The 26,373-nt window shown below is 38.0% G+C and overlaps 1 protein-coding gene across 3 annotated transcripts in view; it reads left to right on the forward strand.

Annotated features, from left to right (window-relative positions):
• The window catches only part of LOC150075196 (proclotting enzyme-like), a 101,753-nt gene that overhangs the window by 50,796 nt on the left and 24,584 nt on the right, over positions 1-26,373 (forward strand). For all 3 annotated transcript variants that reach the window (XM_090388233.1, XM_090388234.1, XM_090388235.1), the window contains exons 4-5: positions 600-676; positions 7,071-7,183. In XM_090388233.1, coding sequence (XP_090244359.1) covers positions 600-676; positions 7,071-7,183 — 190 coding nt within the window. The remainder of the gene's footprint in view (positions 1-599; positions 677-7,070; positions 7,184-26,373) is intronic.

Raw genomic sequence — 26,373 nt, forward strand, 5'->3', positions numbered from 1 at the left:
TACATTTTTGTACAGTTATATTTGCTTTTATCCTGTTGGGTAATGGCTGTTTTATATTTCTATTTCAGCAGGTTGTTCAGTTAATTTCTTTCCCCATCTCATTTTCTGGGTTTGTACATTCTGTATCTTATTATACACCTAGTCATTGCAGTGTTTTACAACTTTACAATGCTTGTACACGAATACAGATTGCTGTTCTCTTGACTACATGGGTATGTTTTTTTTTTTTTTTTTTTTTTAATATATACTATTACTCTCTCATACCTGACTTTATGATATTTTAGCAAGTGCACACTTTGACTTTCAACGAGTGAGGAATTTTTCATTGAAGACTTTTTTTTTTTAAGTCTTCACCGAGGATATATATCCTGGATCGTACTTACATATCCATTTTTCATCACTAGTTATTAATTTTTTTGTTGAAAGCTTGTCTTTTCAAGCTCTATTTGAAAGGTCAAAAAAAGTTGTATAATAAAGTCAGTCATTTTTTGGTTGCACCATTATTATCATTGTATATAACCATTCTGTTAATGATAGTATAACCAGTTAACTAACAGTTAAAGTAAACATTGATATTAATAAACTGCTTTTCTCTTTAGAATGTGGAGTTACCAATTCTTCAACAACACGAATTGTTGCAGGAAGAATTTCTGAGGTGGCTGCTTGGCCTTGGATGGTAAGTATAATATTTAATTATTGGTAGTTAAAAAAGAATGGGAAATTCTTTTAACTATGACTAATAGAATAGCACTTTTTCTTGTTGTGTCTTCTTTATTGAAACTTCTAAGCTTATTACAGCAGTAAATATTCTAATTTTTAGATATAAAAGTTTTTCTTAATTATTTGCTAATTATTCTCCATTACATAATTTTATAAATGAGATATCCCTCAATAGATATCAACTAGTTCAATTAAAAGAAAGCTGTTAGGCTTTCAAAATGGCGCCTCCATAGCCAGGTGGGCAGAAGCAGCAGCGCGGTAGCACACGCTTCTTGATTAGACTTTGGTTCGCACCCGTGACCACCAAATACGGAGGATGCGGAAAGGTCAGGGAATGACCACCGCATATCCCTGGAGCAATATGGCCCTAGTTGCTAATGCTCTTAAAAACCAAATAACAACAAATAACAACATCTTTCAAAATCAATAAAGGACTTTAAAAAAAAGTTATTTTAACAGTTACATGGTGCATAGTACATTGATATCAATTAATGTAACTTTACACAATAAATCTCATACTTTTTCAAATATTGCAATTTCTTTATATATTCTTTTCACTCGTCCTTTGACTATTGCCACTGGAGTATGTTCTTTACTAAGTTTAAAATTAATGAAAAAAAACATTTTCAATTTACAGTGTCTCAGAATAAATTATCAAATACAGTATAGCAATAATATTCTTAGAAAATTAAATGTGCAATGACCTCGATCTGCAGAGAATTATTAGACAATTTTCATTACCCAACGTGAGAAAAATTAGCTTTCTTTAAATTTTGTTAAAATGGTGTTTCCATTATAAATTTGATTTGCTTTTATTTTTGTAGCCAAATGTATCCCCTATATGATTGATAAATATTTATTTTTTTCATAATCAAGCCCGTGATTACTAAATACGATTTAATGTTTGTATTGACAATTTATTGTAAACTCTACTATTGTAGAGTTTACAATAAAGTGGTAGAATAGTAAAATGGAATGGAACAGTTATGCTATTTTGCGTGAATTTATACTGTGCTCTTAAAGTATAATTTGGGTTTTGTGGAGGGTGAGCTAAGGGGCTTAAAAGGGAACAGACATTCTGTGTGTAATCAGAAACTCAGTCTGAAACATTGATGGATCCAATATCTTTCTATTTCAGAAGATTTAGGAGAAGTCTGGTTAGCCTGCCTCCCTAAAATACACTCGTGCACATCTTCTCGATGGTAAGCCCTGTTACGTCACTTAGGTGGCAAACAACGTATAGAGTGGTTCTCTTCGAGATGCCTGGTCAGTGTGAAGAGGAAAAGACCAAACCCTCCAGCACATGACACCAGAATGAAACAAATGGCCCTCAGTCCCCAGTGGCTTTCCCTCCCCCTCTTACGGCAGCGAGAGGATCAGAGTGGAAGCAGAGGGTGCTAAGAATCTCTGGGTACGATCAGGCTGCCATGCACGGAAACTGAACTTGGCCTGTTACAACATAAGGTCGCTCATCGGTGAAGACAGGATACTAGAGCTGGAAAAGGAATTAGAAAATGTAAATTGGAATATCATCGGTTTGGCTGAAACAAGAAGAAGAAATGAATCACTTATAAGTTTATCAAGTGGAAATCTGCTGTACACCAATGGAAACAGTGAAAGGAGTGAAGGTGCAGTTGGCTTTCTGGTCCATAAAGCTATAAAAAACAACATTTTGCAATTCAAAAGTACATCACCAAGGGTGTCAAGACTACTACTCAGGATTTCTAAGAGGTATAAGCTAAAGGTTATAATGACTTATGCACCAATATTGAGCCATGATGATGAAGAGGTTGAAGAAATGTACATTAAAATTGAGTCTTCTAGATGAACAGAAAACTCACTACACTATCATTATGGGGGACTTCAATGCTAAGGTTGGAAAGAGACAAAACAGTGCAGAAAGGGGAACTATAGGAAATTTTGGAATTGGTGAAAGAAATGAGAGATGAAAGACTTGTGGAATTTGCAGAATCTAGAGGAATGTCAATAATGAACACTTTTTTTCAAGAAAAGGGTGAACAGAAAGTGGACATGGAAGAGCCCAAATGGATTAAATTGACTTCATCCTCACTAACAGAAGATATATTGTGAATGATGTTACTGTCCTGAACAAGGTAAATGTTGGAAGTGATCACAGAATGGTAAGATGCACACTTAATATAGATGTAAGAAAAGAAAGGAAAAAGCTGACTCGAGTAAATAATACTCTTTGAGATAACAGAAGAGGAGAAAAAGCAGTATGTACTGGAACTTAAGAACAAGTTTGAACTTCTGCAGACTGTTCAGGACCAGGATATCGACAAGGAATATTACAACTTTCTGCAAGTCCAAGAAACCTATAGGTAAAAAGAAATCCAAAGAAGAAAAAATCAGTCAAGAAACACTTGTCATGATGAACCGAAGATGACAAATGAAGAGCAAGAAAAACACTAACAGGGAGAAAATTGAGTATACTGAGTTATGCAAAGCCATTAGAGAGACTCAGAGAGGACATAAGAAAATTTAACACAAGAAAAGTAGAATGAGCATTAAGGGAAAACAAAGGATTTAAATCAGCAGTCATGAGCAGTAATACAGAAAGACAAATGATACTGAAACTGAAGAATAGCGATGGTGTACTTATGAATAGCAGAGGCATAATTCAAATAGCAGAAGACTACTATAAAGAGTTATACAAGGAGCGAGGGAATGATACCAGCAGTAGTAGTAGTAGTGGCATGTGATGCAAGAAAGCAAGTGTATGAGCTTATGCAGCATCAGCCAAAAAAAAAAAAAAAAAAAAAGAATCACACCATTTCCTCCAAATGCCTGTCCAGTTCCTCCTTAAATTTATTCAACCTATCAACTTCCACAACGACAGATGGAAGTTTGTTCCAGCAATTAACCACCTGCTGGCGAAAGGCAAATTTCCGCACATCTATTCTACATCTGTCTTTTCCTAATTTGAATTTATGCCCCCTTAGGTTCGTAATCTGAACAAGTGGAAGGATCCCATCAGAATTCAGCGTGCTCAACCCATTCAGTGGGGAAGATGGATTGCAAAGTAGCAACACATACGACATACCCGATATTCTTCCTGATGAGGTAGAACATGCATTGAAGAAAATGAAGAATCGGAAAGCCCAGGGGGAAGATGAAGTTTTGTTGAGTTCTTAAAATTGGGAGGAAGCGACATGACACAAACTGGCAAGACTGTTCACAAAATGCATTAGAACAGGTGTGGTGCCTAAGGAGTGGAATAATGCAATCATAGTTTTGCTGCATAAGGAGATAAATCAGAAATTGGAAATTATAGACCAATTAGCTTGTTATCTCACATCTACAAGTTGTTCACAAGGGTCATTACTAACAGATTAGAAAGAATACTTGATGCGAATCAACCGAAAGAGCAAGCTGGCTTTGGGACAGGATTCTCAACTATGGATCACCTTCATGTAATGTCACAGCTAATGGAGAAAGCAAATGAATATGAAACACCACTATGCCTGGCATTTGTGGATTATGAAAAGGCATTTGACTCCATACAGCATAAGGTGATGTTTCAGGCACTGGAAAGACAAGGCATAGACACCCCATGTACAAAGGGTACTAGGAAAGTTTTGCAATACAGCTTTGTTTATTTAATTTTTTCAAAGTAATTTCCTCTACATTCAATACACCTCTCCATCCTCCGAAACCAATCTTTAAACCAGTTCTGCTAAGTTTCACTAGGGAGTAAAGCACACTCGTTGTCCCAAGCCCGTAGAAGGTCCTCATCACTGGAAAACCGCCTCCCTTTTAGCTTCATTTTCACATGCGGGAACAGTGCAAAGTCGCAGGGAGCAAGGTCTGGACTGTAGAGAGGGTGCTCGAGAAGTTTCAGTCCTGTTGTCAAATATTCGGTGCAGGTTTTGGCGCGGTGAGCTGAAGCATTATCGTGATGGAGGTACCAGGTGTCCATTCTTGACTTTGGCCGCAGGTTCTTCATAGATCCAATGACTTTAGGCAGGCATTGTTCAGTATACCACTTAGCTGTGACTGTCTTCTGTGTGTCCAAAACGACACGTTCCACAATTCCACTCGATTTGAAAAATACAGCTATCATTTTCTTCTTTACAGATCGGGATTTTCTGACAATTACGGGTGTGTCGTCATCATCAAAGACCCAAACTTTGTTTTGAGCCTTGGTCGGCAGATCGTAATAGTACAGCCAAGTCTCGTCACCTGTCACGATGTTGTTCACATACTGAGATTGTCCCTTATCAAACTTTTTTAACATCTCCCGGCACCAAGTCACACGTCGTGTTATCTGCTCTTCAGTCAGTTGATGCGGCACCCAGAGAGAACAAAGTTTCTTCACGTGCAAATGATCTTGCAGAATCGAACGAATTGCTGGTGCATTTAGGCCAAAAGTATCCTCTATCCGTTGGTAGGTCACTCGCCTGTTTTCGTCAAGCATTTTCCTCACAGCAGTAACGTTTTCCTCCGTAACTGACGTTCGTGGCCTTCCCGGCCTCTCAGAATCCTCCAGAGTGAAATTTCCCCTTTGGAATTCTCTATACCACCTGAATATCGTTGTACAATGTGGACAATCATCGTTGTACGATGTGGACAATCATCATCTAGTGCAAGAGTCATTTCTTCTAAGCACTGGTCTATGGTTAAACCACGCACGAAATTATACCGCAAAACTGTCCTTATCTCATTTCGTGACCACGATGCCATCGCAAGCACTTTACACTCTCACTACTAATGAATAACTGAGCCCATCGACTCGGCGCGGCGGCTACTATGCACGTATGAACATGTCTCAACATGCAGCAACAAGCAGGTTCCTGTGATTCATTGTTGCGTCATATTGCAAAACTTTCCTAGTACACTTTGTATTATGATTTTGAAGAAAATATATGAGAATGCTACCTCTTTATCGCACTAGACAAAGACAGTAATAAATTTAAAATTGAGAAAGGAGTTCAACAAGACACATCTCCGAAGTTGTTTACTGCTGCCCTTGAGGAAGTTTTCAGAAGATTAGACTGGTCGCAGAAAGGAGTCAATGTGAATGGAGAGTACCTAAACCATTTACGATTTGCAGATGACATTGTGGTCATAAGCCACAATCCCAAATAATTAGAGGAAAATCTTAATCAGTTATGCAGAGTTAGTAAGGATTTTGTATTAAAGATGAACATGGCTAAAACAAAAGTAATGATTTAACCCCGGGGGCTCACATCTGGTGAGTATGGGCTTGGCACACCCAGGGTCCTGAGCTGGATATCATCATTCTTCTTTTCTTGATGATTCCCTTCTCTCTCTCTCTCTCTCTCTCTCTCTCTCTCTCTCTCTCTCTCTCTCTCTGGGTAATTTAGAAATTTTTTTTTTTTTTTGCCTGGTGCAGCATAAGCCTCGGCTTCCTTGCACCATATGGCTAATAATAATGAACAAGTATGCCACAGAACGGGATATAATGATTGAAGGAGCAGTGATTGAAAAGGTGAAGTCATATACTTATATGAGACAAGTCATTAGCTGTAATTATGATAAATGGATGGAAGTCAAGAGAAGAATAAATTTTGGATGGATTGCATTCAGGAAATATAGACACATACTGAGGAGTAATATCCTAATTTGTCTTAAACGTAAAATAATGAACCAATGTATACTCCCCACTATGACTTATGGAAGTGAAACTTGGGCACTCACCAAAAGAATGGAAGAGAAGCTGAGAACTACACAGCGAAGAATGGAATGAATTATGTTGGGAATCAGACTGTTAGATAAGAAGAGAAACACGTGGATTAGGCTGCAAACTCAAGTAAAGTACATTCTTATCAAACTAAAGAACTAAAATGGTCTTGAAGACATGATGACAGATGGACAAAGAAAATAACAGAATGGTACCCAAGAGGAGCTAAGAGAAAACCTGGAAGACAACAATGGAGATGGATAGATGAAATTCATGAGTTTGTGGGTAGTAAATGGATAGCCATTGCACAAAACAGAAGGAACTGGAAAGTTGCTGGAGAGGCCTTCATCCTGCAGTGGATTGAAAATGGCTGATGATGATGACGAGCTGCTAATGTATTAAACATTGAAAAACAAAAGCTTTGCCCGACTAATTATTTTCAGCAATTCTTGTTCTTTCCAAAGTGATATGATGTTTGACTTTAGAACATCTTCGTAGTATGCAATTTTTATAGATTTTAAATAACGTTCTATTTAGGTATTTTTGGTTCCTGGAATACTTGCAGCCGTGGATATTTTTATAACTTTTAAGTAGCTTTATAACTTTTACAGTGGGGTGAGAATAAACAATTTATATATGTGCTTAACATCACTGAATGAGTTTACAGTTATCTGTCATGTTACAGGCTGCAATTATGATCAGAGGCAGTTCGGGTGTCAGTTGTGGAGGAACTTTGGTGACTTCTCAGCATGTGATAACAGCAGCGCACTGTGTTGTTGATGAAGGAAGAGAAACCTTGTGAGTATTGCTCTAATATTTCAAATATAATGTAATATTTACTTTATTCTAATATTTATTCCTGTTCAGATATTCTAGTTGATATACCCCGAGCACAAAAATATAAAGGGGATACTTTTTGTGTAAAGTTTAGAGGTTTCCAGTATCTTTCTATTTTAACTTTGTGGTCAGGTTACTGCTTGCATTGTTCTGATTAAGCAGGTTTATTTATTTATTTTTTTAAATGAGCAAGCAGTTCAAGAGTTTTTGCCCAAGAAGTGGAAAATTTTGATGCCATATTTGGGATATCACTCAGCACTAGATAATATAATTCTTTACATTTATCTTTTCTTTAATCTGTAGGTGTATAATTAATATTAAAAGCTGTTTAATCAATTTAACATAATACAGATAAATATTACTATAGCAACTGTAATGGTATAGTATTATTATAGTACTGGATGTTAGATGACTTCTAGGTGGTAGATGACTCTCATCAACCAGTACAATGTTACCGCTTTGTTTATTGGAGGCTCAAAGTGGTGGAATCCATGTTTAGTCTCCAGAGCAAAGGTCCAGCAATTTCCCATCTCTTTTGTCATGCAGTATTGATATTGTTTGAGGTATGATGTGCATTGTGGTGAGATCCAACCTTCCTTACATTTTGAGGGTACAGCTCTAAAACAGTGTTAGCAGGCTGGCCGCTAGACATTCTACCAGATCAAACCTATTGGTGGCTTTCTAGGAGACATCTAGATCAAGAAGTGCATAATCTTACTGCCTCTACTCTGTGAGATATTGACTGGAGGGAATCAGAGTAATGTGTATGTGTGGGACATTGTTGAGACCATGTTATGTCGAGGAGCTGGGTATATTAGGTTACTGTCTGCATTGCTCTAATTAAGCAAGTTTAAGCAGGTTTTGGTCCCTGATGCTCTCAGGTATGTCAAATTGAGTGTGCTACTGAAATGTTGATGGAACTGATGTGCAGGTGACACTCAAGTCAAGTGGATCGAATTATAGCAAAGTCTGGTCAATCTGTGAAAACTTAATCTGCTTGAGGGTATAACCCCATGTGCAAGTCCTTAAATATGGTACCTAGTGTACTGCAAGTAACCACCTGGATGCAAACCAACATAGCAGGAATCGAGGTGTGGTGTCCACAACACATGGAGGAATGCCACTCCTCCTTACCTGGCAATACTAGGTGGTAGATGACTCTCAATCGGTGCAGTACCACCACTTTGCTTATTGGAAGCTTGAAGTGCTGGACCTCCTGTTTAGTCACCAGACCAAAGTGCCAGCAACCCCCATCACTTCCATAAAGTAGTATGATTTGATGTCTTTTGAGGTTATTATGGACATCATGGCAAGATCCAATCTTGCATTTTGAGGGTACAGCTTTAAAACTGTGATCGCAGGCTGGCTGCTAGATAGTTCACCAGACCAGCTAGTGTAATCTTGCTGCTTCTATTCTGCTAGATGATGACAGGAGGGAGTCAGAGTAGTGTATATGTGGGAAACATTGTCGAGGCCATGCTATGTCAAGGAGCTGGGTATATTCTTGCTGTATATATGCCATATCCAAAAACTTCATTACTTCATACAACATTTCCTCCCTACTAAATCAACTTTTTAAACAAGAGGGAATCAACAGTTAGATGTTGTCTATTACAATACACTTAGCATTAGATTAGCAGACAACTTGTTTTGCTTTAAGTCCAACCACAATCCCACAGCTGTAGAGACCACATTTAAGGTTGCTGGAACCAATCAGAGGAACAGCGGAAATTTTAATGGCATGCACAGAACGGTCTTTTCTTTAAAGTGCATCAAGCCAAACATCATCCTCAAAGAACTTCAAGAATACAAATGGCAAGGACTAAACACAAAGCCGGCAGAGGAAGAACTCCAGCTACTGGCACTAAAACTCACAAAAATTGCCTATGAAAGAGCATCAAGGGTCATAAGGATAACCAGGAAATCCAAAAACTGGTTTAATCCACAGCTAAAACGTCTTTCGTAAAAAGCAAAGATTTTACAGGAAGTGGCTGCAGACAGGACATCCTAATGACTACATTCTGTACAAAGAAGAGTGCTCACTTCATAAAGCTGAAAAGACGAGCACATTACACAACTGTATTATCAAAGCTCAAACAGGGAAAAAAGGATCATTGGTGATAACAGAAAAAAAGGTCTCATGACTGCCGAGGTCTTTACCAAATGGTCCAAGAAGACATTTGGACAACCTCCCACGCCCAACCAATTAGAACCGAAGAAAACAGGAAGAGAATAACTGACCTCCTTCACCAAATCGCAGTAAGAGAAGAATCCATCTCAAACTTATTCAGAAAGACACTTCTAAAAATCATCACAATTACCAAAGAAAACCTCATGAAGGCCATAAATGAACTTCCAAATAAAGCAACTGTTGGTCCTGATAACTTCCCTCTTTTCATGGCAAAAATCAGCAGCCCTTACATTATTGAGGTGTTGTATCACACTTTCAATGAAATCATTCAAAAAGGTACTCTCCCCTGTATATGGAACAGCTAGATAGTCAGGCCCATTCCCAAAATAAAGAAACCAAAAAATGCCCAAGGCTATAGACCCATAGCCATAAATTGCACATCTTGAAAATTTTTGAGAAGACGCATCTCTCAGCACTCACTCAACACTGCTTCGCACATCCTTCTCTCCACCTACACTCCATCTTATCTGAAAGATCAACTGTCACAAATCTCCCTGGGACCCTTTTTTTGATGCAGAAGGCTCTCAACAATAAGGAACAGCTCAATATTATCTTCCTAGACATATCTGCAACTTTTGACAATATCTCGATAACGGCTCTGGAACAAATTTTATCTTTCTACTTCAAAATACAAGGCAATCTCCTGAAGATTTTATGTAACATTCTGAAGAAAAGATGCCTCGTAATCTGTAATAACGATTTTATTGCCTATTGCTTCATTTCGCAAGGAGTGCCACAGGGAGGCGTTCTCTCCTCACTTTTATTTGCTGCAGCTCTGGAACCATTTTTTGCATCCCATAAAGACAGCTTTATTACATATGTTGATGACCTGAAATACTTCGTCAAATATAAAGATCTACAACAAGTTAAGCAAACAAATCAACGAGCCAATAACACAATAAAAGAACTGGAGCATTACCTCGACTGTATTGGACTATATTTAAACCCAAGCAAATCTGCCCAGATGACAATTACAAAGAAAAAGAGCAGGAACAATATCTCTATGCTGGTAAGTGGATGCGAAGTTCTAAAGGTTAAATCGCACGTAGACCTTGACCTAAAATGGGACGAGGGACTAACATTCTCAGAGCACTTTGATTACATCAAAGCAAAAACATATGCAGCGCTTTGGGCTGCCAAATAGGAGTTAATTGGCATTAGAAACCCAGATCTTGTTAAAAAGTATATCTTGAAATGTATACTTTCTATCCCACTGTATGCTTCACAGATTTGGTCCTCTGCCCCCACCGAGCAACCCGAAAGCTTTCCTTAGTATTGAATACTGGCTCTTGAGATGGCTGAACAGGATGTCGAATCGCCCATTTACTTTCTCTAGAGCCATCCTACTTTCCAATTTCAGTGTTCCTCCCTGGAAACAGACAATTAACACAAGAAACATTTTCACATTAGCCCAACTGCTAACAGGAAGATTAAACGCTCCCAGTATTGATGGCTTGTTTCACTCTCGTCGAGAAGCCGCCAGGAATGCTGAAACAAGACATCCTCTTCAAAGTAACTTAAAAAACCTGGACAGCCTAAGTCGCTTTTTTCCAGCAAACACAATGGAACTCTTCAATCAACAAAGAATTGAACCGGAAAAGCTCTGTAACGAAAAAGCCTACAGATTGAAAGTCTTTGCGGACTCCTATCGTCTTGTGCAACTGTAGTGCACAGCCACTCGGCTCAAAAACTGAATTTAATTTTGATCCCTTTTAACTATATATTCTCAGTATTCTAGATGTCAACCTAAGATGTCAAAATTTTAAATATTCTATGATATCAAAGATGCCAAAATCTTAAATATTCTATTATAAAATCATAATTAGTCATGTATTTCAAAGTTCTGTATTCACCCTTTCAGGGTGAAAGTCTCATGGACTTTGTAACCTTTTGCCCATGGGGTCCGCTTCACACCCTAGAATGTAACTTACACTCTTCTAGCCAATGGCTGTCTCAATGGAGAAATTAACTGATAATAATAATAAGTTGATTACTGAATGGGTTGGTTACTGTTTAAATTGACCATTCATGGTGTGATTAGTGGAATTTGGGAGATCAATAGAGGCAGCAGACGAATTTTAAAAAATGGGATAGAGAGATTGTAAGCCAGATAAGAACGAAAAGAGCAGATTCCAAATTACAACTGATAGGGAAATATCAGAATGTACTCCGACCGGGCTAGCCAGGTGGGTAAGGTGCCTGCCTGGCAACCCAAAGGTCGCGGGTTCAAATCCCGCCTCGGGCTTGGATCAAAGAGGTGCACTATGGCCACAGAAGCCGATGCGCCAACAACTACCAAAAAAAAAAAAAAAAAAAAAATCAGAATGTACATATGCACAAGTACCATCTTTAAAATGAAAGGAATCATACAGCAAATTAAGACAACCAATAATTGGAATTCTGTCAGGAAAAAATGGGGTTTGGGAGATTAAGTTGAAATGGACATCATTGATACTGGAAATGTTTAGATATTTTCACAGATAAGTTCGTTCTATTAGTGTGACTATTCATGATGTATTTGTGGAATTCTGAATGGGTTGATTACTATTTAAATCTTCTAATGTCAGTGCTTGCTCAGATTGTGTCAGCAAAATTATTCTTGGAGGAATGAAATCCTTTATTTAATACTCCACCTTAAAATCTTGTCCTTTGTTAAACCTAGGTTTTCCAATAAATGTGCTAAAGAAGTTCAAGATAAGAATGTTGTAATATCACAATTGGCTTGCATCCAAATATCCAGGTTCATTTCAACTATACCAAAGCTTGCAGGAATTGTAGAGCAGTTATTAATAAATCCAAACTAGATATTGAACAGGCTGAGAGTAGAAAACTTGCTTCTTGTCCAAATGGTAGTCAAGCATTCTAGCCTCTTGCCAAACTTATTAGCTGAAACTTATGCCATCTGTTCTCCCACCTCTGTTAAAACCTGATGTTTCTATTGCCAACTTAGTAGCATCCTACTTTTCTTTTAACTGTTATATTGATGATCTTGGTAAACCACCTACCATTCCCAGTACACTCCACTCAATTCCAGTTGTGGTCTTCTGTCAAAAGGATGTCAGAAGAATTTTGACAGTCTTTATGCTAAGAAAGCTCCAGGTCCTGATGGTATTTCTCTCCTTATTCTCAAAAACCTGTGCTACTGAGCTTACTCATATTCTGTTTTACCTTTTTACACTTTAATTCCACTTGTTTTTTCTTCTGCTTGGAATTTGCTTATATCCAGCTAGTTTCTAAAAAAAGGTGACAAATCCCCCCTTCCAATTATTGCCCCTTTGCAGTTATCTATACTTTTTTCTATAAATTGATGGAGGAATCCACGAACTGCCAACTCCTAAACTGTCTAGAAACCTTCCATCTGATTTATGATCATCAATATGGATTCAGTCGATGTAAATCCACTGGTGATGTTATTGGCTTATGTTACCTATCTATGGACAAATTCATTGGAAAAGTTGGTGAAACTCAAGCAGTTGCTCTTGATGTTTCTAAACCTTTTAATCATGTTTGGCATAAAGGTATTATAAATAAGCTTCAATCTTATTGGTTGCCGAGTGCTTTTTATAATCGAGTATGTAGTTTTCTCTCTGACCAAGTGATTGCAGATGGCTGTGTGGCTTCCAACTTCTCCACTAATGTTGGTGTTTCTCAAGGTTCAGTTCTTTCTTCCACTCTTTTCCTCTTATATATTAATGACCTCCTTCCACTGACTGGAAATCCTATCCATAGTTTTGCTGATAGCACATTTCATTTCACCTTCCAGTTTGAGAAATCTTGCACTGCACAAAAAGATTCAACTTCTCAAATATCCACTAACAATTCTTTAAATGCTGATCTCCAGGTAATCTCAAATAGGGCAAAGATAACTTAGTTAATTTCAATCTTTCTAAAACGTAGTCCTGACTTGCATCTCACAAAAAGAGTCATCGAAGATATGCTTATTTTCAACGACACTCAGATTTCTAGACAAAATAGCATATCTGTATTCGGAATTACTTTGACTTCTGATCTTTCGCTTGGCATAAGCACCTCACAAATATTGCTTCCTCTGCATCTAATCTGCTCTACTATGGAATATTGTTTCCAGATCTGGGGTGGTGCCCTCTCAGGCTTCTAGACTCCATTCAAAAGAAGGCAGTTAGGTTAATTAATGATCCATCTCTTTCAAAGTCTCTCCACTTGCTGTCCCATGGAAATTCTGTTTTTGCTTCATGCCTTTTCTATAAATACTTCCATGAACACTGGTCTTTTGAATTGGCTTCTATAACCCCCCCCTCCCCCTTCTGGAACAACCTTTTCACACATATTTCATAAAATTTACAATTTCAATTAACCGCCAACTCTTAAACTACCTAGAAACCCTTCATCTGATCAACAATCGCCAGAATGGATTCCGTCGTGTCGATCCACTGGTGATATTCTGGCTTATGTTACCCATTTATGGACAAATTCAATGGAAAAGTTCAGTGAAACATAAGCAGTTGCTCTTGACATCTCAAAGGCTTTCGATCGTGTTTGGCATAAAGGTCTTCTAAACAGGCTTCCATCTTATGGTTTGCCAACTGTTTTTTGTAATTGGTTATTCAGTTTTCTCTCTGTTTGCTCACTGAGGGTGATGGTAGATGGCTCTCTGTCTTCTAACTTCTCCACTAATACTGGTGTCCCCCAAGGTTCAGTTCTTTCCCCCACTCTTTTCCTCTTGTATATTAATGACCTTCTTCCATTGACTGGAAATCCTATCCATAGTTTTGCCGATGATAGCACATTGCATTCCACTTTCCATTTTGAGAAACCTTGCCTTGCTCAATCAGCTTCATTTCTCGAATATCTGCTACCAATTCCTTAAATTCCGATCTCCAGGTAATTATCCAGTGGGGAAAAGACAACTTAGTTGATTTCAATCCTTCTAAAACTCAGCCTTGTCTTATATCACGCAAAAAGGATTATTCTGCTCCTATGCTTATCTTTGGTGACACTCCGATTTCTAGGCAAGTTGATTTATCTCTTTTGGGGATTACCCTGACTTCTAATCTCTCTTGGCACAAGAGAGAGAAAATTTGTTTTTCTCTTTTGCTCTCGGCGTTACTTTTTTTCCAAACAGCTATTCACTCTGTACAAATTGCAAATTCGCCCTACCATGGAATATTGTTCCCACATCTGGGACAGTGCCCCCAAAACCTCTCAGGCTTCTAGATTCCATTCAGAAGAGGGCAATTAGGTTAATTAATGACTCCTCTCTAACAGAGTCTCTCCACTCACTGTCTCATAGACGTACTGTATCTGCTGCATGCCTTTTCTAGGGATACTTTCATTGGGCACTGTTCTTTTGAATTGGCTTCTATTATTCCCGCTCTCTCTTTCAAAACAGTCCGAACGCGTGCTGCCACCAGACAATATCCATTTACTGTCTACTTCAAACTCACAAAACCAACTTTTCATCTTCCTCGTTTATTCATTCATTTGCTGTTTTCTGGAAAAACCTTCCTTCATACATATTTTCTGAAAATTACAGTCTACAGAAGTTCAAGTCTAATATGTCAACAAATATCTTTTTTCATTTTGTGAACCTCCAACCCAATCACGGTACCAAGACTATAGGTTCTAATACCTCTCGTGTTTGGGGTTTTCATAAAAAAAAATTACAGTACAGAAATCCAAGTCTAATTTAAATAAGTAGTATTCTTCAACCATTTGCATAATACTAAATATTATTTCACATTTGAGGTTTTCATCCAAAAAACAATTGACAATATTACATAGTATTGTTGTGGTAGTACTGCAGTATTGAGGTGTACTGCTGCAGTTTTAATTTAATCTTTTAACCAAAATGTTACCTCAGCTAAGCAAAATGTCAGCCAAGAAAATGGTTTAGATCAGTGGGAATGTTTTAGCTTGGAGGTAGCAAGGGGATTGTTGATGGTAATTCTCCTGTGAATTGAAACCCTATTGCTTGTGTGTGAAATGTGTGCAGAGTTCACTGTAGCATAGACATAATAATACCACAAAACTTGTTACATGCAAGGAAAGTGAAGAAATTAAGTGGCAGTTTAGCATTTTGATGGATGAAATTCATTGTTTGAGGAAAAGCATAAATGCTCTAAAAGGAATTAAATTGGCAGTCACCAAGTGCTCCATGCAGCCAAATGTATGATATGATCATAAAAAGCAGAAGGTGCTGATTCTACAAAAAATAATTATTCTTGGTAACTTGTTTCTTACGGAAAGGGAAAATTGTGATCAGGGCTAGGCATATCTCACTGCCATGATTTCCACACAAAGTTTCATGATATCACTAATATTTTGCACACTTCTATGAATTCAGGTTTCTCCATATTTCCATGACTTTTTCGGTTTTTGAATAATCAGTCTAAAATAATCTGAATTTGCTTTCTCTGTCAACTCTCTATAGAACTTCTACAGAAATTAAGACTTGATTAGAAAGTTCAAGCACCAGTAAAGGAAAATGTTCAATTCATTGGCATAATTGACATAACTTATTTTGCTAACCTCCAGTAAGCAAAATAAAATTTGCCGCCCTAAATGTTGAATACTGGTAAGCGTTAACCAATCAGAAAACAATATTGAAAAAACATTTCGGTGCCCTCTTGAACTGCCGCTTGTAAGCGACGCATACCTCCCCTACCCACCTGTTGCAGCCCTGGATGCATTGAGTGTCAACTTGACAGTTCGTTACAATGACCAGGTACTCTGTGATGTTCATCTGCTAATCCGTAATTTTACAAAATTATGCTTTGTATTGACAGTTACTTTTGTCATACATAATAGTATTTGTAGTGGCAAATGAGGCAAGCTTATGGAAGCATCAGCAGAAAAAAAACAAAAAACAAAACCCACTACCATGTCACCCATCTGTCCTCTTCAAGAATTTGTCTAGTTCTTAAATTTATTGAAACTACTCACTTCCACAGTAACAGATGGAAGTTTGTCCAACGTTCAACCACCTGCTAGCTGAAGGCAAATTTCCACATATCTCTCCTACAGCCATCCTTCCTCAATTTGAATTTATGCCTCCTTATGTAGTCTCAGCAAGAAGAATGCATTGAGCTTACTCAATCCATTCAAGGCCTTAAACTCCTCAATCAGATCTCCTCGCAGATATCTAATCTCCAGATACTGCAATTTGCAGAACTGAAGCCTTTTTTGGTAAGAGCACCCTTTTGTTCCCCTCACCAATAATGTTGCCGTTCTCTGCACCCATTCCAACAGACCTACATCTTTCCTAAAATGAGATCTCCAGACTTGTATACAGTACTCAAGATGCAGCCTACCCATTGTGCAGTGAGATAATCACCTCCTTTATCCTGCTAGCAAAGTTGCATGTATATCACAGACAAAACCTCACAAGCTCTCCTGGCAGCCTGCCTGCACTGCTCCGAGAATGTCATATCTGACTGCACAACTACCCCCCACAGGTCTTTTTCATTTTCCACTATGCTGAATGTAGTCCCACACAGTAGTTGGTATGTTAATCTGAGATTACTGCTACCCAAATGCAGTACCATACATCTTCAATTTAAACTTCCATTTCTCAGTGCATTGGCCTATTTTTACTAAATCTTGTTACAGTAGCTTACCTTGATTGCTGTCATTAACCACCCTGCCAACCTTTGTATCATAAAACTTATAACATTGTAAGTTTTATGATGCAAAAACTTGGATATTAAGCCTGACTTACCTTCATCAATATTATTAATAAATATTGAAAAAAAGAAAAAAAAAAAAAAAAACTGGCACTGACAAAAACAACCAGCACTGAATACTGGGGGACTTCACTAATAACATTGCTATACAAAGAGCAGTTCCCACTCTGTCTTCTCCCACTCAACCATCCCTTTATCCATAGCAGTAATTTGCCCTTAATGTCACATTGCTTCAGTTTTTACAGCAGTCTTTTGTGTATAACAGTATAAAAAGCCTTCCTGAAATCAAAGTATATGATATCAAAATTATTTTTTGCATGCAGTTCCTTTTTTACTGTATCTTAGTATCCAATAAGATTGGTCCAGTCAACTGCACCCCTTCTACTTAAGTGTATCCCATCCCTGTAAAAACAGTTATTCCTGTTAACAAGAACAGATCATGCAGAGAAAAATTCTGTTCCACGAGCTTTGCACATTTCTCTCCAGGGCCTGATTACTTGACAAGGCCCTCAACGTATACTCCCTCCTTTTGTGTCTGAGCAGAATTGCAGACACTTTCAAATTCAATCTGAACTCGTGACCTTTTCCCAACGTTACTCTGTTCTTGTTAAGTCAGTCTTCTGATCTCCTACTGTTAATATCATTAATTCCAATGTGTACAACTGTATCACCTTTTGTGCCCTTAAAAGATGGTATCTACTCTTCAACATCATCTACTCTTGCTCCTGGCAGACATACCTTTCTTGCAAAATATATTTCCTGTTTCCCCAACAATCAGGTCACTGACAGTAACTACCTCCTGTGCAATAAATACCTACCAGTGCATTCCACTTTGGGGATTGTCGTGTTGCCTTGATGCACAAGTGTAAGCTTTGGCTTAGAGTTGGGCAGCTAAGAGCTTGATGTGTCCCCATTTTAATTCTTTCAAGGGCATGCAACTCTATTCTTCAAGCTCTCATAAACACCCATCAGAATGCTGAGTTGATGCCTAATTTCTTCATACTCTCTGCACTGAACATTGCACAAATAACACATTTTTTTAGACTGTGATTTGTTGGAGAACTATCCCCTTCAGTTTTTCCCAAAAGTCACATCACTCCTGCTACTTTGAGTCCATTGCTTTGCTGCTCTGGTCTGGTGCACGATTTCTGTTTAAATTAATATACCTAAATGCAAAAATACATATTATGTTAGCATTAGTAGAGCAAGAAAGCAAGCATATACAGCATTAGCCAAAAAAAAAAAAAAAAAACCCACTCCCGTTTCACCCCTCCGTTTGTTCCAAATACTTGTTCACCTCAGCCTTAAATTTATTTAGGCTATCAACTTCCACAACAGAAGATGGAAGTGTGTTCCATCAATCAACCACCAGCTGGCTAAAGGCAAACTTCCGCACATCTATCCTACAACTGTCTTTCCTCAATTTGAATTTATGCCCTCTCAGGTGATTATTCTGACAAAGAGGAAAAATCCCATCGGCATTGAGCATGCTCAAGCCATTCAAGACTTTATACACCTCAATCAGATCACCTTGCAGGTGCCTATTCTCCAGACACTGTAATCTGCAAAGCTTAAGCCTTTCTTCGTAAGAGCAACCCTTGGTTCCATTCACTAATCTTGTTGCCCTTCTCTGTACTCTACAACAGCTCTACATCCTTCTTAAAATGAGGTCTCCAGACCTGTATACAGTACTCAAGGTGTGGCCTGACACAAGGGGATAATCACCTCCTTATCCCTGCTAGAAAAATTCCTGTATATCATTGACAAGACACAATGAGCTACTCTTGCAGACCATCTGCACTGCTCAGAAAACTTCATATCTGCCAAGTCCTTTTCGTTCTCTACCACTGTTAGTGTAGTACCACAGAGTTGATACGTTACTTTGGGGTTATTGCTTCCTATATGTAGTACTTTAAATTTTTTCAATATTAAACTTCATTTGCCACCTCTCAGCATATCTGTTCAACTTTTCTAGATCCTGTTGCAGCAACGTACTGTCATTAGGGACTCAACATCATTGCCAACCTTCGTATCATCTGCAAACTTGGACATTAAGCCTGATATACCATCAGTATCATTTATAAATACAGCAGGCCCCATTATAATGCGGTTCGTTTCACGCTGTTCTTATATTATAACCCGTATCTGACTATAACGCTGTCACAGATCACTATAACGCTCTTTTACAGATTGCATTTTTGGCATATTTAATGAAATCGTTTCATTTGATGGAGTCAATAGCTTGAAGATGAATAGAAAAACAGTATTAAAACGTTTCCCATGCCGACTTGAGAAATTTTCCCATGCTCAGTGAATTTTTCTCGCACGCTAAATTAATTGCAGTACAATGACTTGTTATGTAATTCCAAGATCAACATTTTAGAAAATGATCATGTATATTGCTTGTAATATTAGCGTTATGTGCATTTATCCAAAGACTAGTCGTCACTCAGTACGGTATTAGACATCGTGCGTAACGGACAGTTTACTTGAACATTGTATCATACATTAATGCAACCAACGCAGTTACATTTTCGAAGAGTTAATATGGCCGATAAGAAGGAAAAAGCAACAACATCTGGGTGCAGTACGAAGACTATAAATGTAAGAAAAAGACTGAATTTGAAAATTAAATTAGACGTTTTGAAGCGAATCAATTCCAGTCAATGACAAGCGGATGTGTGTAAATTTAGGACTTGCAAGTTTAACTGTAAGAACAATTATAAAAAAATAAAGAATTAATTTTAGCAGTGGGAAAGATAGCTGTTTCACTGCTAGCAACTAGGGCTAGGCCGGCTATTAAGATTGAAATGGAAAGACTTTAACTAATTTTATTGAAGATAATATCCAATGCAGAATTCAGTTAAGTTAAATATTATAAAAAAAAAAAAAAAAATAGAGAGAGAAAGAGATTAGCCAATATGATGATCTGAAGAAAATTCACCTAAAAAAAAAAAAAAAAAAGTGGAACCATTTAAAACTGGTTGAATAGATTTAAAATCCAGGGAGAAGCCGCAAGTGGAGATCAAGGAGTCGAAACTTTCAAAAAAGAACTTGTTAAAATTATTGAAGAGGGGTATTATGTTTTATAGGTTATAGGTATAAGTTGATAGGTTAAATAAATTTGAGGAACTGGACAGGCATTTCGAGGGAATGGTGTGATTTTTTTTTTTTTTTTGGCTGATGCTGCATAAGCTCCTACACTTGCTTTCTTGCATCATGTGCCACTACTACTACTATAGGGGCTTAGAGGGGAACAGGTATCCTGTGTGTTATCAGACACCCAGCCTAAAACACTGATGGATCCAATATCTCTCTATTACAGAAGATTTAGGAGAAGTTTGGTTGGCCTGCCTCCCTAAAATCCACTCATGCACACCTTCTCGATGGTAAGCCCTATTATGTCACTTAGGTGACAACGAACGTGTAGAGTGGTTCTCTTCAAGACGCCTGGTCAACGTGAAGAGGAAAAGACCAAACCCTCCAGCATATGACAGCACGACAAAATAAATGGCCCTCAGTCCCCAGCAGATTTCAATCTCTCTCTTACGGCAGCGAGAGGATCAGAGTGGAAGCAGAGGGTGCTAAGAATCTCTGGGTACGACCAGGCTGCCATGCACGGAAACTGAACTTGGCCTGTTATAACGTAAGATCACTCATCGGTGAAGACAGGATATTAGAGCTGGAAAAGGAATTAGAAAATGTGAATTGGAATATCATCGGTTTGGCTGAAACAAGAAGAAGAAATTAATCACTTATAAGTGTATCAAGTGGAAATCTGCTATACATCAATGGAAACAGTGAAAGGAGTGAAGATTGAGTTGGGATTTTGGCCCATAAAGATTTTAAAAACAACATTTTGGAATTCAAAAGTCCATCACGAAGGGTGTCAAGACTAATACTCAAGATTTCTAAGAGGTACAAGATAAAGATTATAATGATTTATGCACCAACATCGAGCCATGATGATGAAGAGGTTGAAGAAATGTACACCGAAATTGAGAGTCTTCTAGATGAGCAGAAAACCCATTACACTATTATTATGGGGACTTCAATGCTAAGGTTGGAAAAAGACAAAACAGTGCAGAAAGGGGAATTATAGGAAATTTTGGAATTGGTGAAAGAAATAAAAGAGGTGAAAGACTTGTGGAATTTGCAGAATCTCAAGGACTGTCAGTAATGAACACTTTTTTTCAAGAAAAGGATGAACAGAAAGTGGACATGGAAGAGTCCAAATGGATGAACTACTAATGAAATCATCATCCTCACTAACAGAAGATATATTGTGAATGATGTTACCGCCCTGAATAAAGTAAATATTGGAAGTGATCACAGAATGGTAAGATGGACACTTGATATAGATGTAGGAAAGGAAAGGAAAAAACTGACTCGAGTAAATAATACAAAGGCCTTTGAAATAACAGAAGAGGAGAAAAAGCAGTATGTACTGGAACTTAAGAACAAGTTAGACATTCTGCACACTGCTGAGGACCAAGATATAGATGAGGAATATTACAACTTTCTGAAAGTGATAAAGCCCAAGAAACCTATAGGGAAAAAGAAATCCAAAGAAGAAAAAATGAGTCAAGAAACACTTGTCATGATGAACCGAAGATGACAAATGAAAAGCAAGAAAAACACTGACAGGGAGAAAATTGAGTATACTGAGTTATGCAAAGCCATTAGAAAGAGACTCAGAGAGGACATAAGAAGATTTAACACAAGAAAAGTAGAACAAGCATTAAGGGAAAACAAAGGATTTAAATCAGCAGCCATGAGCAGTAATACAGAAAGACAAATGATACTGAAACTGAAGAATAGCGATGGTGTACTTATGAATAGCAGAGAAGGCATAATTCAAATAGCAGAAGACTACTATAGAGAATTATACAAGGAGCAGGGGAATGATGCCAGCAGTGGGGAAGATGGATTGCAAAGTAGCAACACATACAACATACCCGATATTCTTCCTGATGAGGTAGAACATGCATTGAAGAAAATGAAGAATCAGAAAGCCCCGGGGGAAGATGAAGTTACTGTAGAGTTGTTAAAATTAGGAGGAAGAGACATAACATAAAATCTGGCAAGGCTCTTCACAAAGTGCATTAGAAAAGGTGTGATGCCTAAGCAGTGGAATAATGCAATCATAGTTTTGCTGCATAAGAATGGAGATAAATTGGAAATTATAGACCAATTAGCTTGTTATCCCACATCTACAAGTTGTTCACAAGGGTCGTTACTAACAGATTAGAAAGAATACTTGATGAGAATCAACCAAAAGAGTAAGCTGGCTTTAGGACAGGATTCTCAACTATGGATCACCTTTATGTAATATCACAGCTAATGGAGAAAGCAAATGAATATAAAACACCATTATGCCTGGCATTTGTGGATTATGAAAAGGCATTTGACTCCATACAGCATAAGGCAATGTTTCGGGCACTGCAAAGACAAGGCATAGATACCCCATATATTATGATTTTGAAGAAAATATATGAGAGTGCTACCTCCTTTATTAGACTAGACAAAGACAGTAGCAAATTTAAAATTGAGAAAGGAGTTCGACAAGGAGACACAATATCTGCGAAGCTGTTTACTGCTGCCCTTGAGGAAGCTTTCAGAAGATTAGACTGGTCGCAGAAAGGTGTCAGTGTGAACGGAGAGTACCTAAACCATTTACGATTTGCAGATGACATTGTGGTCATAAGCCACGATCCCAAAGAATTAGAGGAAAATCTTAATCAGTTATGCACAGTTAGTAAGGATTTTGGACTAAAGATGAATATGGCTAAAATAAAAGTAATGATGAACAAGTATGCCACAGAAAGGGAAATAATGATTGAAGGAGCAGTAATTTAAAAGGTGCAGTCATATACTTATCTGGGACAAGTTATTAGCTGTAATAATGATAAATGGCTGGAAGTCAAGAGAAGAATAAATTTTGGATGGATAGCATTCAGGAAATATAGTCACATACTGAAGAACAATATCCCAGTTTGTCTGAAACGTAAAATAATGAACCAATGTATACTCCCCACCATGACTTATGGAAGTGAAACTTGGGCACTCACCAAAAGAATGAAAGAGAAGCTGAGAACTACACAGCGAAGAATGGAATGAATTATATTGGGAATCAGACTGTTAGATAAGAAGAGAAACACATGGATTAGGCAGCAAACTCAAGTAAAGGACATTCTTATTAAAACTAAAGAACTAAAATGGTCTTGGGCAGGACACATAGCTCGAAGACATGATGACAGATGGACTAAGAAAATAACAGAATGGTATCCAAGAGGAGCTAGAAGAAAACCTGGAAGACAAAGGCGGAGATGGATAGATGAAATTCATGAGTTTGTGGGTAGTAAATGGATGGCCAGTGCTCAAAACAGAAGGAACTGGAAAGTTTCTGGAGAGGCCTTCATCCTGCAGTGGATTGAAAATGGCTGATGATGATGATGATTGTGTTATACTTCTCAACAAGTTTTTAACATAGATGAAGCAAGACTTTTGTGGAAACGAATGCCTAAAAGAAGTTTCATATTGAAAGAAGAAAAAAAACATGCCAGGTTTCAAAGCAGCGAAGGATCGGTTCACTTTATTGTTGGGCGGTAATGCTGCAGGGGATTTTAAATTAAAACCCCCTTTAGTTTATTTGGAAGAGGGCCAAAGTTCAACCGAAAATCGACACATTTTTCATGATTAAATTCATCAATTAAAATCAATTTAGATCAGTTAAATTCATGATTTCAATTGGAATTTTAAGTTTAATTTTGATACTTAAGTAGTTACCACATAATTATATATGTATGTAATGCAGAATATTTTATATGTACATTTGTGCATCTATTCACTACCATTTGTTTTTGATTAGGAAATATCCTATGGCACCGACCGCAACTTGCAAATACATATGTTACCTTATGGGAATGCGGCGCTTGCCTAGCGCGGATTCACTTAGCCCTCTGTTTTTCCGGAACGAATTATCAGCGTTAAGCGGGGATCACCTGTAGAAAAAAAACAATAATGGATCCAACACTGAACCCTGAGGGACTCCACTAATAACGTTAATCCCCGAAGAGCAGCGTCCATTCATTACCACTCTGTCTTCTCCCACTCAACTATCCCTTTATTCATAGCAACAATTTGCCTACAGTGCCATACTGCTCCAATTTGTGCAGTAGTCTTCCATGTGCAATAGTATCAAAAGCCTTTCTAAGATCCAAATATATGATATCAAAGTTATTCCCTGCATCCAGTTCCTTTGTGACCACATCATAGTATCCAATCAAATTGGTCAGACAAGACTTCCCCTTAACAAAACCATGCTGTGTCCGGGCTATAACTGAAGTCTTGTCTAAATGATCCTGCAGTGCTTCTTTTACCAGTGCCTCTATTAATTTCCCTGGAACAGAAATTAAACTAACAGGTCTATAATTACTTGTGTTGCCCTTTGATCCTCCTTTGTGAATTGGGGTCACATTTGCACATCTCCAGTCCATGGGTACCCCCCCCCCTGAGTCCAAGGAAGCTCTCATAATTATGTTAAGGGTTTGCTTACTTCCTTTGCTGCCTCCTTTAATATAACTAGATACATCCCATCCACCCTGGATGCCTTTCTTATGTTTATCTTCAACACTTTCCTCACAGTTATTACAAAATCAGCTAGCTCACTGCCAGAGTGTAATTCACCTCTGGCATTCCCCTCCCTGAATAACTCCATGTGTGAATGTAGATGCAAAATACTCATTTAGTTTGTTAACTACCTGAGCAGGATCATCAACAGTTGAACCATCAAAATCCAGTGGATCAATCTGATTCATCCCTTTCCTTCTAGAGTTTACATAAGTAAAGAACTCTTTGCTGTTTTTCTTTGCATCCTTTGCCAAAGATTTCTCATAATCTGCCTTAGCCTGCCTAATCTCCTTTGTGACTTGGTTACAGATCAGCTTATATCTATCATAGGCTTCCATGTCACCCATTAATTTATATGTATCCCATGCATTTTTCTTCTCTGCCACATGTCTCATTAGTTCATCTGACATCCATTTAGGTCTAAAACTTGAACAATATTTCTTAGTTAGTATGTAAAGCCTAGTAGCTTCCAAGATAAATTCTTTGAATGGCTCCCATTTTGAATTTGCTGTTGGTAACATCATTAGTTGGTCCCACTGTATAGAATTTAAATACTGTCTCAGACCACTGTAGTCACCTTTATGAAAGCTTAAACCCTTCCCTTTACCCCCAATGGAGTTACTTCTTTGAGTAAATCCCACTTGAGCACACTGTGATCACTGCCACCTAGTGGTTCCTTTATCTGCAGATTCTTAATGCATGAAGAATCACTACTGATAATCAGATCAAGAGTATTACTCCCTCTAGTTGCCTCCCGAACATGCTGATGTAGAAAACAATCATCCAGTAAATCCAGAAAAGCCTTGCTAGTGTGTGAGTGACCAACCAACAACAAATTCCAGTCAATATTGGGGAAATTAAAATCCCCCCCCCCATTATAAGACACTCTGATTTACTGGCCCACTGTATTTCCCTGTACAGTTTCTTATTATACTCATCAGAATCATTAGGCCTATAACACACTCCTACTCTCAATTTTGATCTCCCAGTGCTTATGTCACACCAAACTGACACACTGCACTGTCCAGCAATGTCGACTGGCTGCACTTCCTTGGATTTTATGTGTTTCTCAACTAATAGCATAACTCCTCCTCCCTTCCTATCCTGTCTATCGTTCCTATACACAATGTACTCCCTAAATTCCAGTTCTGCATTCCTTACATGTGTGACACCATGTCTCTGATATCCCAACAATATCTGCCTTTGATGTTTTTTGACCGACGCCTCAAATTTATCAAATTTATTTACCAAACTCCTAGCATTGGTGTATACGCAAGTATACATGCACCTGTTTCTATTCTTAGCTACCCTAACACAAACCATGTGTTTACTTTTACCGCAATGACTCCCATCAGCCTCTGAAATACCCTGCATCTTGTTTTCCAGGCTGCTGCTCATTCCAATAGAAGTAGTGCAAGAATCACTTTCACCTCTGCCAGTGGCTACTGTTAATCGATTAGTCCTTGTATCCCCCCCCCCCCAAGCTAGCAGTTTTCCGATCCACCTAACACTGCCTCAGTAGTATCAGCAAATATTCTTGCACCCTTTCTATTTAAGTGTATTCCCTCCCTGTAGAAGCAGTCTCTCCTGTTTACAGACCGGGCTGAAAAAAATTCCACCCCTTGATCCTTGCACAATCTTTCCAGCACCGAATTGATCGACAAGGC

The sequence above is a fragment of the Mastigoproctus giganteus genome, chromosome 14 (assembly GCF_048544385.1).
Source record: "Mastigoproctus giganteus isolate SK-2022 chromosome 14, ASM4854438v1, whole genome shotgun sequence".
Taxonomy (NCBI): domain Eukaryota; kingdom Metazoa; phylum Arthropoda; class Arachnida; order Uropygi; family Thelyphonidae; genus Mastigoproctus; species Mastigoproctus giganteus.